Source organism: Eublepharis macularius, chromosome 13 (assembly GCF_028583425.1).
Source record: "Eublepharis macularius isolate TG4126 chromosome 13, MPM_Emac_v1.0, whole genome shotgun sequence".
Taxonomy (NCBI): domain Eukaryota; kingdom Metazoa; phylum Chordata; class Lepidosauria; order Squamata; family Eublepharidae; genus Eublepharis; species Eublepharis macularius.
In genome coordinates, this window is record NC_072802.1 from 50,460,733 (window position 1) to 50,476,398 (window position 15,666).

At 43.6% G+C, this 15,666-nt stretch overlaps 1 protein-coding gene across 4 annotated transcripts in view; it reads left to right on the plus strand.

Moving 5' to 3' along the window:
* Window positions 1-15,666, plus strand: part of EMID1 (EMI domain containing 1) — a 75,307-nt gene that overhangs the window by 40,219 nt on the left and 19,422 nt on the right. For 3 of the 4 annotated variants that reach the window (XM_054996184.1, XM_054996186.1, XM_054996188.1), the window contains exons 6-10: window positions 458-602; window positions 3,331-3,384; window positions 4,324-4,431; window positions 13,113-13,259; window positions 15,109-15,189. In XM_054996184.1, coding sequence (XP_054852159.1) covers window positions 458-602; window positions 3,331-3,384; window positions 4,324-4,431; window positions 13,113-13,259; window positions 15,109-15,189 — 535 coding nt within the window. The remainder of the gene's footprint in view (window positions 1-457; window positions 603-3,330; window positions 3,385-4,323; window positions 4,432-13,112; window positions 13,260-15,108; window positions 15,190-15,666) is intronic. The other variant, XM_054996185.1, reaches the window with a different exon arrangement.

Sequence of the window (15,666 nt, forward strand, 5' to 3'; positions counted from 1 at the left end):
GTGCAATTGATTCTAATTTGTTGAGAGCCCTCAGCCCATATTTCCTAAGGCTGTATTTCTTCGCTCAGAGATCGGGCAAATTCTGCATGCCGTTAAGGGTAGCCAAATGGGAAGCTGATCGCTCTGACACAACAGGGAGCACAATTTACTGAGAAGTTCTCCTGTGCAAGCCCCTATTGAAAAGAATGGGAATTGCACAAGAATGTGGAAGCTTGTTGCTTTCAATGGAGACTTGCGCAAAAGAACTTCCCAATGAACTGACCTGTGTTAATTAGTAAAAAAGCAGGTGCCGTTTGGATGTTCTGACTCAGGCCTGAATCATTTTGGAGCCATCCCAAGTAAAGGTAGTGCATGCTTGTGCATTTGTGCCCCCCCCCATTATACTCAAGCAGTGGTTACATCCTTCACCTTCTTCACTGAGGATTTCATCACTGGAAACGCTTCCCCTTGTTCCCAGGTCGCAACTCTCTCAGCAGCTGAGTCTGTGCCTTCCCTGGGACCCAGTCGACGACAATCCTCTAAGGGAGATGCCTCTGCAGACGTCGTGGCTCTGTGGGGCTCTCAGGCAGCTCAGGGGAGCCCAGGGGATGAAAACATAAAAGGTAAGTGAACAGGGAGGAAAACACTAAGTGTACTGGACATGGGGAAGAGAAATAGGTAGGATCTAGAAGCCATTCTTTTGGAAAGTATGAAGATACAGTCCCTAAGAGTCTCTCTACATGAGACACCTTGGGTGCGTGTTGGTCAAGTATAGGGAGATGCAATGTTAGCCAGAAGCAAAACAGAGCCAAGGGAGACCTCTCTTTGTTAATTTCATCTTTGCTGCCCTGAAAGCTCTGTCAGTTTCACCTCTCTAGTCTAAAACTGTGTGGAATTGCAACCAGAGGGCAGCGAGAAGTGGAAATGGACTGGAGCTGCCTTCTGGCATTTCACAGCCCCTTCACACAGCTCCAGTGTGTAGCAAAGCCATTGCCCTGCCATCAGCCCTGTCATTTTAAGCTACCCTTCCTGGCTAACATTGCACCTCCTGATATATGTTCTTCACGTGTCAGATGCCTCATGTAGAGAGACTCTATGTTTGCAGAAATCCTGAGAAGGTTTTTGGGAATCGGACAAAGAGAGCTGTATCTGTATCAGTATCTGACAAAGGGAGCTTTGACCCCTGAAAGCTTATCCCCTGAAAATCTGGTTGGTCTCTAAGGTGCCGCTGGACTTAAATCCTGCTCTGGGAATTAGAGCACTCATTTTTTACACCACGTCCTTTTTCCTTAGCAACTTGACTAAGGAGGGGATGGGGGGGGGGGGAGGTTGGGTCCTGCTCCCTGCAATAGCTACTCATTCATCAAGGAGATTGATCCTTGACCCTGAGCAGCAACCAATCAGAGTTCTTTTTGCTCGGTCAATTCTTTGTCATAGTGAGGACTTTGCCCGCAGTTCTTTGAAGTAGATCTTTGCACCATAAAGGTTTTTTTTTGTTTTGATTTATTTTTAAAAACAAAGTGCTGAAATTCACAGGAAGCATAATCTTGTGGCTAGTACCACATTTCTGTGGCTTTCGTGTGCTTTTATGGCATCATGGCACGCATCGACAGTCCCTAACATAGGATCTGCTGGTTGGTTGAGGGCCAGCATGTGTCTAGCATGCTCGCCAAGTTCATGTGAAGAATGCAGAAGCATCCTAAGACTGGCTGTGTCTTCCCTGGAGAGAAATGGGGTCAGGAGAGTTTTGCTTCTGCCTGTCAACTCCAGCCATCCAACCTCCCCTCCCCCTTCCCGCCAGCGTTGCAGCAGAAGTGGTTAGAAGTACATAGGGTGAGCGGGGGGGGGGGGTTAAATTGAAAGCAGCTGGGTGCCGGGACTGTTCTGGGGGCGGGCAGTGGTTCCAGCTTTGGCTTAAATTTTCTGCAGCTGGAAAGATTTATCAGGCCTTCCCTTGCCCTGACAGAACATGTGTTTCTGGTTTGGTGCATAAGGGTAGGAGAGAGAGGAGAGGGAGGGGCTTGTTATTGAGAGAATCTCTTTGGTTTCTCTTTTCAAAAAAAAGAGGATGGTGGCCAGAACAGGGACTATTGTCGGGGTGGTAAAAACAAGAGGGAGACATTCTGAACTGTGCCGGATGTAGACAGAGGTGTCCAGTCCGCCCACTATTTCTCATACCATACAGAAAAGGCACTGCAATCATTGAACATGCTGTGAGGCAAGCCAGTGCTGTTCCTAATGTACATTTCTGTATACACAAAATATTGTGCATCATGCAGCATTTTGGGCTCCGGAGCCAGATTCCCAAAAACTTCACTGATAGTTCACAACACCACTATATTTATGTGGTGGCTATGTGGCAGAGCAGCCACAAAATGATGGTTTTGGAACACTGACTACTGTTGTCACTGCTATGATGACATTCCGGCACCAACCAGTCAAGATGCTTGCCACATTTTTCTGGAAAGCAGTGGAATATTGAAACGCAGTCACTGAAATCAGCTTTCAGCTTGTTTTTTTAATTCAAATTTTCTAACCCTTGTGGTTGAGGCTGATGGTGGTGTGTGGAGGAAAAACATTCAAAATCCTTCAGGCAATGTCTGCAAGATGATTCTGTGGACACGGTACATGAGTAATCCTGATTAACTTCAATACCCTGTGCCCTGTTATCTGTTGCACAGTGTCAGAGCCAAACTACAAGTGATGCCTGACACGGGTTGGACACTTGTCAGCTTCCCTCAAGTTTTGATGGGAAATGTAGGCATCCTGGTCTTGCAGCTTGCCTCTCTGTTTAATTGAAGTTTACAGAGCAGCAGTCTATGGGAGGGAAAACATGCGGTCGGGAGGAGAGTGCAGGCGTCAGGTTCTTGCTAGGCGCCCCCTTCCCCTGCGCTGGGTATGGGGCAGGGGTTCTGTAAACTTCAATTAAATGGAGAGCCAAGCTGTAAGACCAGGACGCCTACATTTCCCATCAAAACTTGAGGGAAGCTGACACGTGTCCAACCTGTGTCAGGCATCACTTGTAGCTTGGCTCTCAGTGTCCAAAGCCTGAGTTACCCTCCTGGTGTTGGCTATTCCAGGCTCCTGACTGTCAGAAAGGATGGGGAGGGTGGAAGCAGAGGCCTGTTAAGGAGCCCTGGAACAAGTGACATGCTCCTCTGCCTTATTCTGGTATATTCATCCCTGACTGAATCAGCATTAAAACGCCCATTAAGTGAGTCTATATTCCTGTCTTCATTCCGAGTGTGTGGGAAGCCCCTGAACGATAGAGAAAAAGGGGTTGAGGGTAGACAGCTATGCCACCTTGTTCACAAACACTCTAGCCTATATCTTAACCTCTATGTTTTTCAGCAGGCTCTCCAGGCCCCGGAGAGAGGTTGAGGACAGCCATTCCAGGGCGGGATGGTATGTACTGATGTGAGGCCATTTAAATTCAAAGCAATCTTGTGAGCTTCCTAGATCTGAATGTGTGATACTCCGGCATTAAATGCATTTGTGTGGATGTACTCTGATAAAGAAAAACAGCTTCCTGAACCATGCTAGTATCACATTCAGGTGCCTGCTACACTTCACCCCTCCAGCCCATATGCAAGCTTCCCACTAAGGGATGTATCCTGTAACTTGGAGATTCTCTCGAACTGTGGATTGGTAACCAAAAGTGGGTCACGACTCTTAGGGGCGAGTTGGAAGAGGATAAACAGGGTGAGCTGAGAGAAGAGGCTCAAGGGAAAATTTGAGTTTGTCTCTGCAGAGTGTGCAAAATGGCTGTGAAATACAGCTTTGTCGCTCAATAATGCCTTATATATTCTGAATACTGAATGTGAAAAATAAAATTTGTTTTGTGTTTCTTGACATGAGAGTTCTGCATTTCATGTTGGGAAGGCAGAAAGTAGTGTGGGGTTCTTTCTTTGCAGGTGAGTCTAGAAGTAAGTTTAGAAGTGGGTCCTGAAAATTATTTGTGGCCATATCAACAAATGTCACTTTTGGAACAAACCACAAAAGTGGCTCCACTTTGAAAGACAGCAACAGCTTACCAGTCTTGGAAGGCAGCTTCCAATCTTACAGACTGTCTCACAACCAGTCTTTAATAGAACAACTGTTCTCCATCTGTGCAGACTGGCTAGAGTAAAAAGCACCTCTAGACATGTTCAGAGTGCTTTTCCTTCTGGGCTCAGCTGCCATTCTGAACACAGCAGGAGTTGGAAGAAACATGCTCAGACCCTAACATCACCCTTTTCATTAAAGCCAACCACATTTGTTGGTCTTTGTTGTTATCATTTCATTATCGTGATCATATGAATATGTGGAACTCTCCCTGAGCACCTTTTTCTACCTCCATTTCAGGAAGACTGGCCCCACAGGGACCTCCGGGACCAGCAGGTCCGAAAGGAGATGCCGGCATCAGGGGGCCTTCGGGGATTCCTGGTGTTAAAGGTCCTGCTGGACCACAAGGTAAGCCTTGGGCAACAGTGGCAGAGCATGAGATGCGTATGCACAAGTTCTCAGATTCCATTCCTGCAGATGAATGGATAGCATAGCTAGGAAATGCCTTTCGCATCCTGAGACTCTGGAAAACTATTGATAGTTGGCGTAAAGTTGCATATGCTCCTATTTCAAGAGATACAGCCCAGTGCCTTGCATGCTGAAATACCTTTGTTCAGTCTGTAGCATATCCATTTAAATAATCTCAGGTAGCAGGGCTGGGAAAAACAGGAGAGCTGCTGCCAGTCTGAGTGGAGAGTATTGGGCGAGGTGGATCAGTAGTTTGGTTTAATACATGGTCACTTTACTTGTTCATGTGGATATTAAAGCAGAGATCTGACACCTTCTCCCATTAACTGTGGATTTAGAGTGGACTGACTATGAAATTTTTCCCCCCCAGAATCCCCTCTGTAAACTTTGATGTCAGATATTCTCCATACTTCCTCTGATTGCTTGAATGCTTGATCTTTCCCTGTAACATTATATTTCAGTATTTGACAGTGTCTAATAGATAACATATAATGCTACTTAGCATTTGACTGGATGTATTTGATGTTGATGGAATGCCTTTGCAGTAGTCAGGATTTCAGACAGATTTAACAAAATATAACAAAAGCTTTATTATTAAAACAGACAGGCTGGATAGGAAAGTAGAGAGATAAGTCTAGCTGCCTAGCTAGTTTGAGAATGTATGGAAAGTTCTAGGAGAGCCTAAGATTAGCATTCTGCAGATACAAAGGGACTAAGTTCTTAAGAAAGAAAGTGCTCCCCCTACAGTCCTGTCTATCTACAGCCTGCTGCCCCTGCAGAAACGTCTTCTTTTTCTTTGTGCACAAAGATATTGCTGTATCCCAACATTTGATTGACAACATGTAATAACAATGACTATTTCAGAGTTAGCATGTATAGTGTTTAGTATTTGCCTGGTGATGAGATTTTGCATGCCCTCCAGACTGAGTTATCATTCATTGGCAGCTCTCCTTCAAGACTCTTCCCTTGACCGATACTTCACTGCATTAAAAGGGCTGACTTTATCAGTGGCTCTTGAGAGCCCCCCAAATTACTATTACAGTCTTGGGTATAAGAATTTATGTTTAGCATGTCAGCAGCTTCTCATGTCTTCTTAGGAGAGGCTGTGGCTGCTGGTAAGCGGTGACCCTATTTTTAAAGAAGCATTTTGCAAATTGTAGTCTTGGGCACACTGAGCTGCCATGGAGGAATGGCTAATATGTGGCAAAAATAGTCGGTAAATAATTAAAGGCTTCTGTGATCCCAAAGCACAAGAGATCTGCCTCCTCTGTTCTGCATCATTCATTGCTCTGGCCTTCCTTTCTTATAATCCACTAGAAGTACCTGGGTGAGCGAAAGCTTTGACTCTTGAAAACTTATATACCCTGAAAATCTTGTTGGTCTCTAAGGTACCACTGGACTCCAGTCCTGCTGTTGTGTTTCTGCGTCTCTTATGATTGGATCATTTAATCATACCCAGTGGAACAGTTGCCTGTTCTTTTGCATTTCTGCATGAGTTGCTGCTCTGGGCTGTCTACTTTTGAAGGAGAGATGCTCAGAACAATGATTCATACAGATATACAAGGTGGTGGACTCCTGTGAGGGAAGGCCATTCTTGTATGCTTACATTTTAAACATAAACCATTTTGGAGGCAAGAGTGAAGTGTGCCTCCAATTGTAATTCAGGGAAAAAGCGTGCCTCAACTATCAGAAGTTTGAGAAACTCTGGACGAGGGTGTCTTAGGAAGTTGATAGACTGCCCAGACTAAACTAGGGATAAGTCCCTGTAGCTTTGGGTTTACTGGGGAAAGGGGAGGGAATGAGATTGCTTCCCCATGCAAAGTAGGCCAAGGACCTGGCAGGGAATGGAGCTAACATGGAACTGCGATTATTTTTGGCAGCGTGTCTGCCGTCTCTGTGGGTCTGCTTAATGTTTATTGGGTTTGGAAGGCATCCCAGAGAAAGTCGCCTCTGGCCATTTGGAGTTAAACATTAACCAGCCAGCCTTACCCCACAGAGGACCCATTAGCTCCCCCCACTCCCCCGTCACACTCCTCACTCCCTCTCAGGCCCAGCTCCTCTCTCATGTCCCACTTCTTTGTTCAGGACTTCCCTGGGCTTTTGGGGGAAGCGAGTGGGAAGAAACCTTGCCCCCACCCCTCTCTCCTCCTCTGCACGCTCCTGGTCTTCAGCTGCAAGGCACTCAAAGCCAAAAAGGCTCTGTACCTCTCATGATACAGGGATTATTCAAAAAGCCATGCTGGATCAGATCCAGGGTCCATTTACTCCAGTCTGTTCCAATAGTGGCCAGCCAAATACTTCCAGGAAGTCCTCAAGCACGGAATGAAGGCAACATCTTCTCCCCCATTGTCTCCTCCTTCCAACTCATCTTCAGAGGTAAATGAGGCAAGAGGTCCAAATTGGCTGTCATAACTAATAGCTATTGATAGGCGTCTCATCCTCCATGAATTTATCCAAACCCCCTTTAAAGCTACTTGAGCCAGTGGTCATTACTACACTTTGTGATAGCAAATTCCCTATGAATTATGTATTGTGTGAAGAAATACTTTCTTTTGTCTGTCCTCGTTGTACTTCCCATCAGTTTCCTTGAGTGTCCTTAGCATCACAGAAGAGACAGAAAAAAAATTCTCATTATCCACTTTATTTCTCTCTGTGTACCATTCACAACTCCATTAAAGTCTATGAGGTGGCAACAAGTGGCAAACGCTATGTTCTTCTTTGCTATCATTTTATCAACTGAATTCTGAACAATCATTAAGGCTAATTAGGTGTTTGATAGCTCCTAGATCTGAGTCCCAAACTGGTAGTGAATTGGCAATTACCTATGATAGTTTTGTTTGATTCTTTGCTGATAACAGCTCTCTGATCTGATCCAACTTGGATGCCAGCTTGGATGTAGTTAGTGTGTCTCTGCTTCAGAACCACTGTTGGTAAGGTTGCCAGCTGGGTGCTGGAAAGTAGAGGAAGTGTACATGGGTGGAGATATTCAAACAGGCATCATTCCAACACTGCAATATCACTTCCAAGGTGTCCACTTGAAGTGCCATCAGCATAATGCTCTAGGATTACCCGCAAACACTATACTTTTACCACTTCTGGTTGTACCATAGAGTTTGGAGGGAGTCCTAGAGGATCACAATAACATAATTTCCAGGGGTCACGATTGTTTTCCCCTGCTGCTCTGTTGGGCAACTGTGGCTACTGTTGAGAGGTCTCCTACCATAGCAGGAGACCTGTCTGCCCTAATGGTTGGGCTAATTTTAATGGTAGTTTGGGATTGATTTCCCTGACTGCAACTGACAAGGTCCTTTGAGTTCTGAAAGCCACCTCCTGTAAATTAGAATTTCTGATCTGGCTCATTGCTAAAAGCTCATTGAGATGATATAAGGGAACAAGAGGTGCTAATATTGCTAATTCCTCATTGACTGAAAGGAATTTTTCTGAAGGAAGCTGTGGTTAGACCTCTATTAAAGAAACAAGCCTGAGATATTTGGGGCAACTATGGGCCTTGTGTCTAAGGCTTGTTCTATATGTGCAGCAGAGTGAAGAGGTAGACTTTGGACATGGTAGAATGGGTTAAACCACTTCAGATGACAAATTGGGGAGAGTCACATTTTAAATGCTTTCCCATGTACAAATTCCCTGCAAATTAAGAATTAGCACATCAGGAGGAAAGGCTCTATTCTAGCTCTCAGTGCGCTGTGTAAGGAAACTTCAAAGCATGTAATCCTTCACCTAAAAATGGTCTAGTCCATTCTACCTCCTGAACACTCTGCCACCTCATTCTGCTGTATCTTAAGACTGGGCTTCATTTCTCTGCCTAGGCACCAGTGGCAGAGCAGCTTCAGAGATTTTTGGATGACATATTTGCTCTTGACCCTTTTCAGTCTGGTTTCAGGCCTGATTTGGAGACAGAGGTGGTTTTAGTCACTCTGATCAATGATTTCTGTTCACAGATGGACAAAGCTCTCTTGTCAGTGTTTCTTGATCTGTCAGCAGCCTTTAATACGGCAGATCTCTCTATCCTATTAGTCCACTATCTTATTAAGTAGTTTGGAAACTGGGCTAGATCTGTCTATTTCTATCCTGCCCTTTCTTCAAGGAGTTGTACATTGTTCTGCCTTTTTCCATTCTGATCTCAAAACAACCCTGTATTGTAGGTCAAGCAGGTTGAGGGTGACTGATCCAAAGTCAATTTCATGACTGAATGGGGATCAGAACCTAGCCTAGTCTGACACTTTATAATCACTACATCTCATGGGCTGGATAAGTATGAAGGGAAAGTTGTTTAAATGATTTTGGTCTTTTCTGACAGGATTCAAATAGTTGTTGTTAATGAGACCTCTATTTAGTTCTTAACCTGTGGCATTCCACAGTGATCTGTGCTGTCTTCAGTGCTTTTCAATAGCTATGTTAGGCTGTTTAACAAGTTGTCAGTAGCTTTGGGGTTTGATAACCTCAGTATGCTGATGCCACTCCATTCTATATTTCTTTAAATAGGCTTCCAAAAGTGGCTGTCTTGGACCTAGGCTAGTGCCTGGATGTTGTGGCTGAGCAGCTGAGGGAGAACAAGAGAAATTGAATCCAGACAAGAAGGAAGTGATGCTAAAGATGATGTCCCAGAAGGGGCTGTGTGGCCCACTTGACTTCTTCCTTTGCAGGTTCTGTGAAGAGCTTGGGAGTGCTTCTTGATCCAGTCTTGTTGGAAGAGTGAGTGTGGGGACTTAAAGGGCCAATTCATACCTTATGGAGTATACCAGTTGGTCTGGGCTCTGGGGTTTCTACCCTGTGTAACAGTCAGACAAGCATTGCAGGTTTTCCTCAATTCTCACTTGTGTGGTGCCAGATGCAGATTGGAACAATAGCACGTATGGAGAAAGAGCTTCAACCCTTTCCCCTCCCAGACCATTTTGGGTCAAGAAAACTGCATGGGGGTGGGAGACAGGAGCCCCTTTTCCATATACGCTGCAGTCCTAATCAGAATTGGGCACTTTATGCCAGGGAATTGAGGAAAACCCCAAATTCACATCTAATTGTTACACTGGGTGAGGACACCAGATGCAACGTTTTACTCTGCAATGTGTGAATTGTGTTCTAAGAGTGCCTTTTCTTTTCAACTAACGGTAGCCAGGAAATGAACTCACCTTATGGATTCAGTCAGTTTGGCCTCCCTCATCCATGCTGTGGTAACCATGAGATTCAGCTATTATAACATGCTCTGTGTGGGTCTGCTCTTAAAGATCGTTCAAAAACTTCATCTGGTGCAAAATGCAGTGGCTCTTCTTTTGACTGGAACAAGCCAATCTGAAAATATAACACTTTTCTTAAGCATCTTATTTGACTATTTGTTTCTGAGTTCAGTTTAAGGTGCTGGTTCATACCTTTAAAGCCATTCACGACCTTAGCCACCTCTGTCTCATTCTCAGCTCAAAAGGTGCTCTCCTGCTTTAAATCCCTGCTTGCTATGTGCTGAGGAGTAGGATTTGGTACTATAAGGGCCTGCTTTGCTCTATAGGTACACTGTTTACATAGAAGCAACGTCTCTCTTGTCTAGGAGCTCTCCCAGGTCCTGCAAAGCTTGAGATCTCTTGAGATCTGTCGCTTGGTACTTGCTGAATGCACTAAATCTTGTTCTAGCTAAGTCTTTTTCCAGCTACGAGGGCTCTCAGCCTCAGTGGTCCAGGAGGCAGATAACTGTTTTTGCTAACATCAAATGACCATTAACATTTGTGTTCATCTTGCATTGCAGGATCTGGGCATGGGCCTCATGCAAAGCTTAGCTTTTTATTTTTAGATAATTGTGCAAGAAATACACAGTTGCCTCCCCCCCCCCCATTACATACACACTGCTGTATCCATTATGGGGAAACTGCATTTTCTCTGCACATGTTTGCATTTTTCTTGACAACTTTTTGTTATTGGGAAAATGCATGTGCAGTATGCTGATCTGTTTACCTACAAATACAGGTTGATTAGTTAGCAAGTGAGCACAAAAGCAAGCAGATCAGAAACATGTTCAGCCTCTAACCAACACATGCTTCTTGTTTTCTTAGACTAACATCCCAATTACTATTCATCTCCCTCCTGGACTATTGGGATATGACTCCATTCCAGATACTTATACTGCAAAGTTTGTGAAGAGACGTGACTTGTTTCAAAACATTTGCTGTTCCACACTATGGCCGCTGTATGCTAGCCTTCCAACCCCTTGGAAGAGCCCCATGGCAGAGCCCCTAAAACTACCATGAAGATCTGCAGTCAAATATCTCAAAAGCTGAACTCAGTTTCATTTTTTGTTTTATTTAGTCAAAGGATTTTTAAAATGCCAACTTTATTGTTTAGATTTTATCCTCCCATGTTTCAAGAGCTCAGCATGTGAAATGGAACTTCTGTATGCAGTTAAAGAATCGTTGCCCCATAAAACACGCATTTTCTCTGTGGTAGTTCCCACCTCAGAGGGTTATACTTTTTTTTTTGATAAAATTTTATTGGATGGGTTAACATACAATCAAATTAAAAGCAACTACATTTCTTTTCAGTTCCCATAGGGATATGTTCCCCTCCCCCTCCCCTCCCCCTTTTCAATGTTGACTTCCAACAGCACTCCAACCCCCCGTTTTCTGATCATATTCCTACACTATAATTATTAGTCTGTTACTACTGGTAAAGATCTAAAGTATATCTTATTTAATATACTTCAAAAGACCACAATTGTCCTTTGACATCCCATTTTCTTTCTAAGTACTTTCTCATTTTCTTCCAATCTTCAAAAAATCCCTTTGGATCTTGATCTGTCAGTTTTCTCGTTAATTTGTCCATTTCAGCCATGTACAACAGTTTTCGTATCCATTCTTCAATTTCAGGTGTTTCTTCTCTCTTCCAGTATTGTGCATATAATATTTTTGCCGCTGTTATCATATAGTACAATAATATCTTATCATTTCTATCAGCGTCTTCCAAATGTAAAGATAACAGCAACATTTCTGGATTTTTAACGACATTATACTGGAGTATTAAAGACATCTCGGCACATATTCTAGCCCAAAAGTCTCTAGCCTTGCCGCAAGTCCACCACATATGAAATAGAGAACCTTCATGCTCCTTACATTTCCAACACTTATTAGACAGCTGATTATTAGCTATGGCTAATTTTTTCGGTGTTAAATACCATCTATATAACATTTTATAGCCATTCTCTTTAATACTGGTACATGTTGAAATTTTTAAGGTATTTTTCCACAATTGCTCCCATGCCTCCATCGTTATTTCATTATTACAATTTATCGCCCACTTTATCATTTGAACCTTGACTGTCTCATCTTCTGTAAACCACTTTAATAACAGTTTATACATTTTAGAGATTGCTTTATTGTTATCCCCTAACAAAAGTTCTTCTAACTCTGAATTTTTAATTCTAAAACCTGTCTTCCTTTGATCTGAGTCAAATAAATCCTTGATCTGTCGATATTGTAGCCAGCCGTATTTGAATGGCAATTCCTCATTTGGTTTGAGTTTTATCTCCTTATCTTCTATTTCTGTTAATTCTTTAAAGGTAAGCCACTCTTTCCCTTTGTATTCCAAGTTCGGGTTAATCACTTCAGCTGGTACAATCCACAATGGTTTCTCCTGATCAATGTACTTTTTATATTTCAGCCAGGTTAAAAACAAAGTTCTGGGGAATTTGCTATGGAGGGAGGGCAACAACCAGATATCTAAGCAGCAGAATAGTGAAGGTGTTCTGGTTACTTTTCCAGCCTCTTCTTTGCAACCAGGGTTGGCCCAGTCAATAGCCTGGGGTGCCAACATTCCAGGTGTTCTCAGCTATGTAAATGTCTTGGGGGGAGAGACAGGAAGAAAGAGACGCTGTCTGAATTTCTGAATGAAGCATACAGAGGCAGCTTATTTGCGGGGGGGGGGATATCCCCAGCATTCCAGGGGGCAGGATGGAAAGCCTTCTGATCTCTACCGGCTGCCTGGAGCACAGACATAGTTCTAAAACGGAGGAAGTAAAGAAATGACAGATGTTAAAAATGAAAAGAAGGAAAAAGTCAGCTCTTGGTTATTCAGTGTGCCATCAGCTTGCTACTCAGCATATATTCAGATACAAGTCCAGAGAGAGAGAGATTTTAACTTTCCTGGGTTTACCCAGTTTCCCCCTGTCTCAATCTCTTCCCTCTATTGTCTCCCTTGTATTGAAATTTTAGACTGTAAGCTCCTGATTTATTGTAGACTTGCACATTAAGAGGATTAGATGATGCTGTAGTAGTAGTAGTAGTAGTAGTAGTAGTAGTAGTAGTAGTAGTAGTAACAACTGCTGGGAACCTTATTCACCATCTTCTCTAGCTTTTGAGATTTCAGCAGTCTTTTATGCTTTCTTCACAGCTATAAGGGCTAGAAACTTGATCTCTTTTTTTAAAAAGTGAAAGCTGAAATTCCCGGGAAGGAGGTTTCTGTGCTTTTCCTGTGCTCCTGTACTATTCTGGCATAGACACAGCCCTGCCTGTGTGGTGCCTTTGTGGCTTTGCTCATTCCAGCCAGGCCTGTGTATTGCCAACAGGTCTTGAAAGAAGCCACCTTTATTGGCCCATCTCTCATTGTGTATTTTCCTGCTTCTCCACCAGGTCCTCCAGGCCCTCCAGGCCCTCCAGGAAAGGATGGTGCAAGGGGCTTCCCTGGAGAGAAGGGCTTTCCTGGCCTGCCAGGTCCACCTGGTCCACCAGGCCCACCAGCCCCAGTAGGGCCAAAGATACCCCAAATCCCAGAGCAAAGTAAGTAGACCAAAGTAAGTAGAAATGTGGATAAAAGAGGAAGCCCTGCAAGCTATTAAAAATGATTTTTAAGTTGTGAAGTGTCAGCTCTTCAGCTCACTTGCTCCATGATCAAGAGAATGATCAACAGCTTAAGTTGAAAAATGAGGGAAACTGGCCCCTGTTCAACTGAAACAAATGAGCCCCTACTTAAACAGGAGCTATTTTCCTTTGCTTTCAACTTGCTTCAGCCACTGATCAACCCCTTTATTCTGTGATAGCGTCGCAGTGGTATAGATCTGCAGAAATGGTGGCAGCAACGTATCCGTAAATAATAGGAGGCATAGCAAAGAAACCAGAGACTGTTTCCCCATCTAACGAAAGATTGGTTGTTGTGGATTGTCCGGGCTGTATTGCCGTGGTCTTGGCATTGTAGTTCCTGACGTTTTGCCAGTAGCTGTGACTGGCATCTTCAGAGGTGTAGCTCCGAAAGACAGGGATCTCTCAAGTGTCAAAACTCAGTTTTGACTCTCTCAGTTTTGACACTGAGAGATCTGTCTTTCAGTGCTACACCTCTGAAGATGCCAGTCACAGCTGCTGGCAAAACGTTAGGAACTACAATGCCAAGACCACGACGATACAGCCCAGAAAATCCACAACAACCATTGTTCTCCTGCTGTGAAAGCCTTCAGCAATATAAAGAAAGATTGTTTGCCCAGAGTAGCAACCCTGAAGCTAATACCTCTGAATTGGCATGATAGTGATTGCAAGGACATAACTGAGGAAAAGGAGGAGGGGTAGACAAAATGTTCATTAGAGAATACGTATTCTGCTTCAGAGCGAGAGCCAGAAGCCCAGCATCATGAGCAAAGAGTCACCTGTTGCTCTGGGAAGTTACAAATTAACACAGGCTTTTATAGTCCTTTCAGGTAAGGGAGATCCAGTGACCAGCCTGAGTATATAGAGTCACCACAGAACCTAAGAATGAGAAAACACATTGACCTGTAGCCCTGGGTGGCTTACCACACACGGCAGCAACATACAAGTCTGTTGGTTCATGATTCTAGCCTAGGTAACTCTTGATACATACACAGACTCAATTATTCATCAAGAAAGTACTGGTGGAAAATTTTGTACCTGTATGTCCTCTGTTTCATATTTTAGCACAGGGATCTGCAGCCTGTAGCCAAATACAATTGGGTACAAATATGGCCCTTTTTAAAAGAAACATCTTTAAGTCAAGGTGTATTAGAGGAATAGGTGGGATGCTGGCATAACCAGTATGTGTAGGGAATGGCAGGGAAAAGATTTTTATGGGATTAAAGGGCTTCTGAGAGATCCTCTACAAAAAGAAAAATTATAGAGATGTAGTTGCTGTAATCTACCTATGAACCATGCACAGATGCTAGTGCACTAATACAATTGTGCAGGCTTCGCCTGTGTTATTACTTATTGTGAGATTTCACATGTCACTTCCTAATAAGGGACTTGCAACAGCCAGTGTATGGGCTGCAATAACTTTATGGATTATTAATCTGTGTGTCAATTGCCAGTAATGTTAACTTGTATATTGTGGGTTATGAAAACAGGCTTCTTTATATTGGCTCTTTGATTATATGTTTCTAACCCCTGCTTTGGTATATATGCTCGGGTATAGTGGTATGTACTGACCCTGATCCTTAGCAGCTACATCTGATGAGACAGGCATAGGGCATAGTGTACATTTGAGCTCTTGGAAGAGAGTTTTCTCTTGTGCCTGTGTGCTGCGCTCTAATCTAGTGAGCATCTCAAGATGGGCTTCTTTCGCAACCTGTCTGATTTCCAATGGATGGAGGCTCATGCCCTGATCTCTTCTTCCTCTTTGTCACAGGAGACCCTCTTCTGTCAAACACTTTTATTGAAACAGGTGTCACAGGACCAGCTGGTCCTCCTGGGCTTCCGGGACCAATTGGTAAGTACCTTCCTTGCTCTTATCCTGGCTCTTCTTTGGGGCAAGGGAAAGCAAAGGTGTTTGCCTATAACAATAGTTAGCACATCCCATGTGAAGAAAGTGAATAAATATAAATCCAGCCAGTCTCTTTTCCTCAGAACCATGAAAAACTGAGTTGTCCTGGGAAACCAATAGTTTTAAGTGGGTTGCCAATAGATTCAGAACAGACAAAAGGCAGTAATTCTTAACACAGACGCACACAGTGGACTGACTTTTACGGAACTCATTTCCTTGAGCCATCAGCTGAGGTGGCTTCTTGAAAAGAATTAGATGAATTCAGGGATGATAAGTCTGTCTGTAACAATTTACTAATGAGTTGAAAATGGAGTCTCTTTATTCAGAGACGTGTCTCCAGTTAAAGGATTATTGGTCTGTTGTTCATATTTACATGTTGGGAGTCCATGAGGAAGTGTGGGAGGGGGAATAATTTGGAAATCT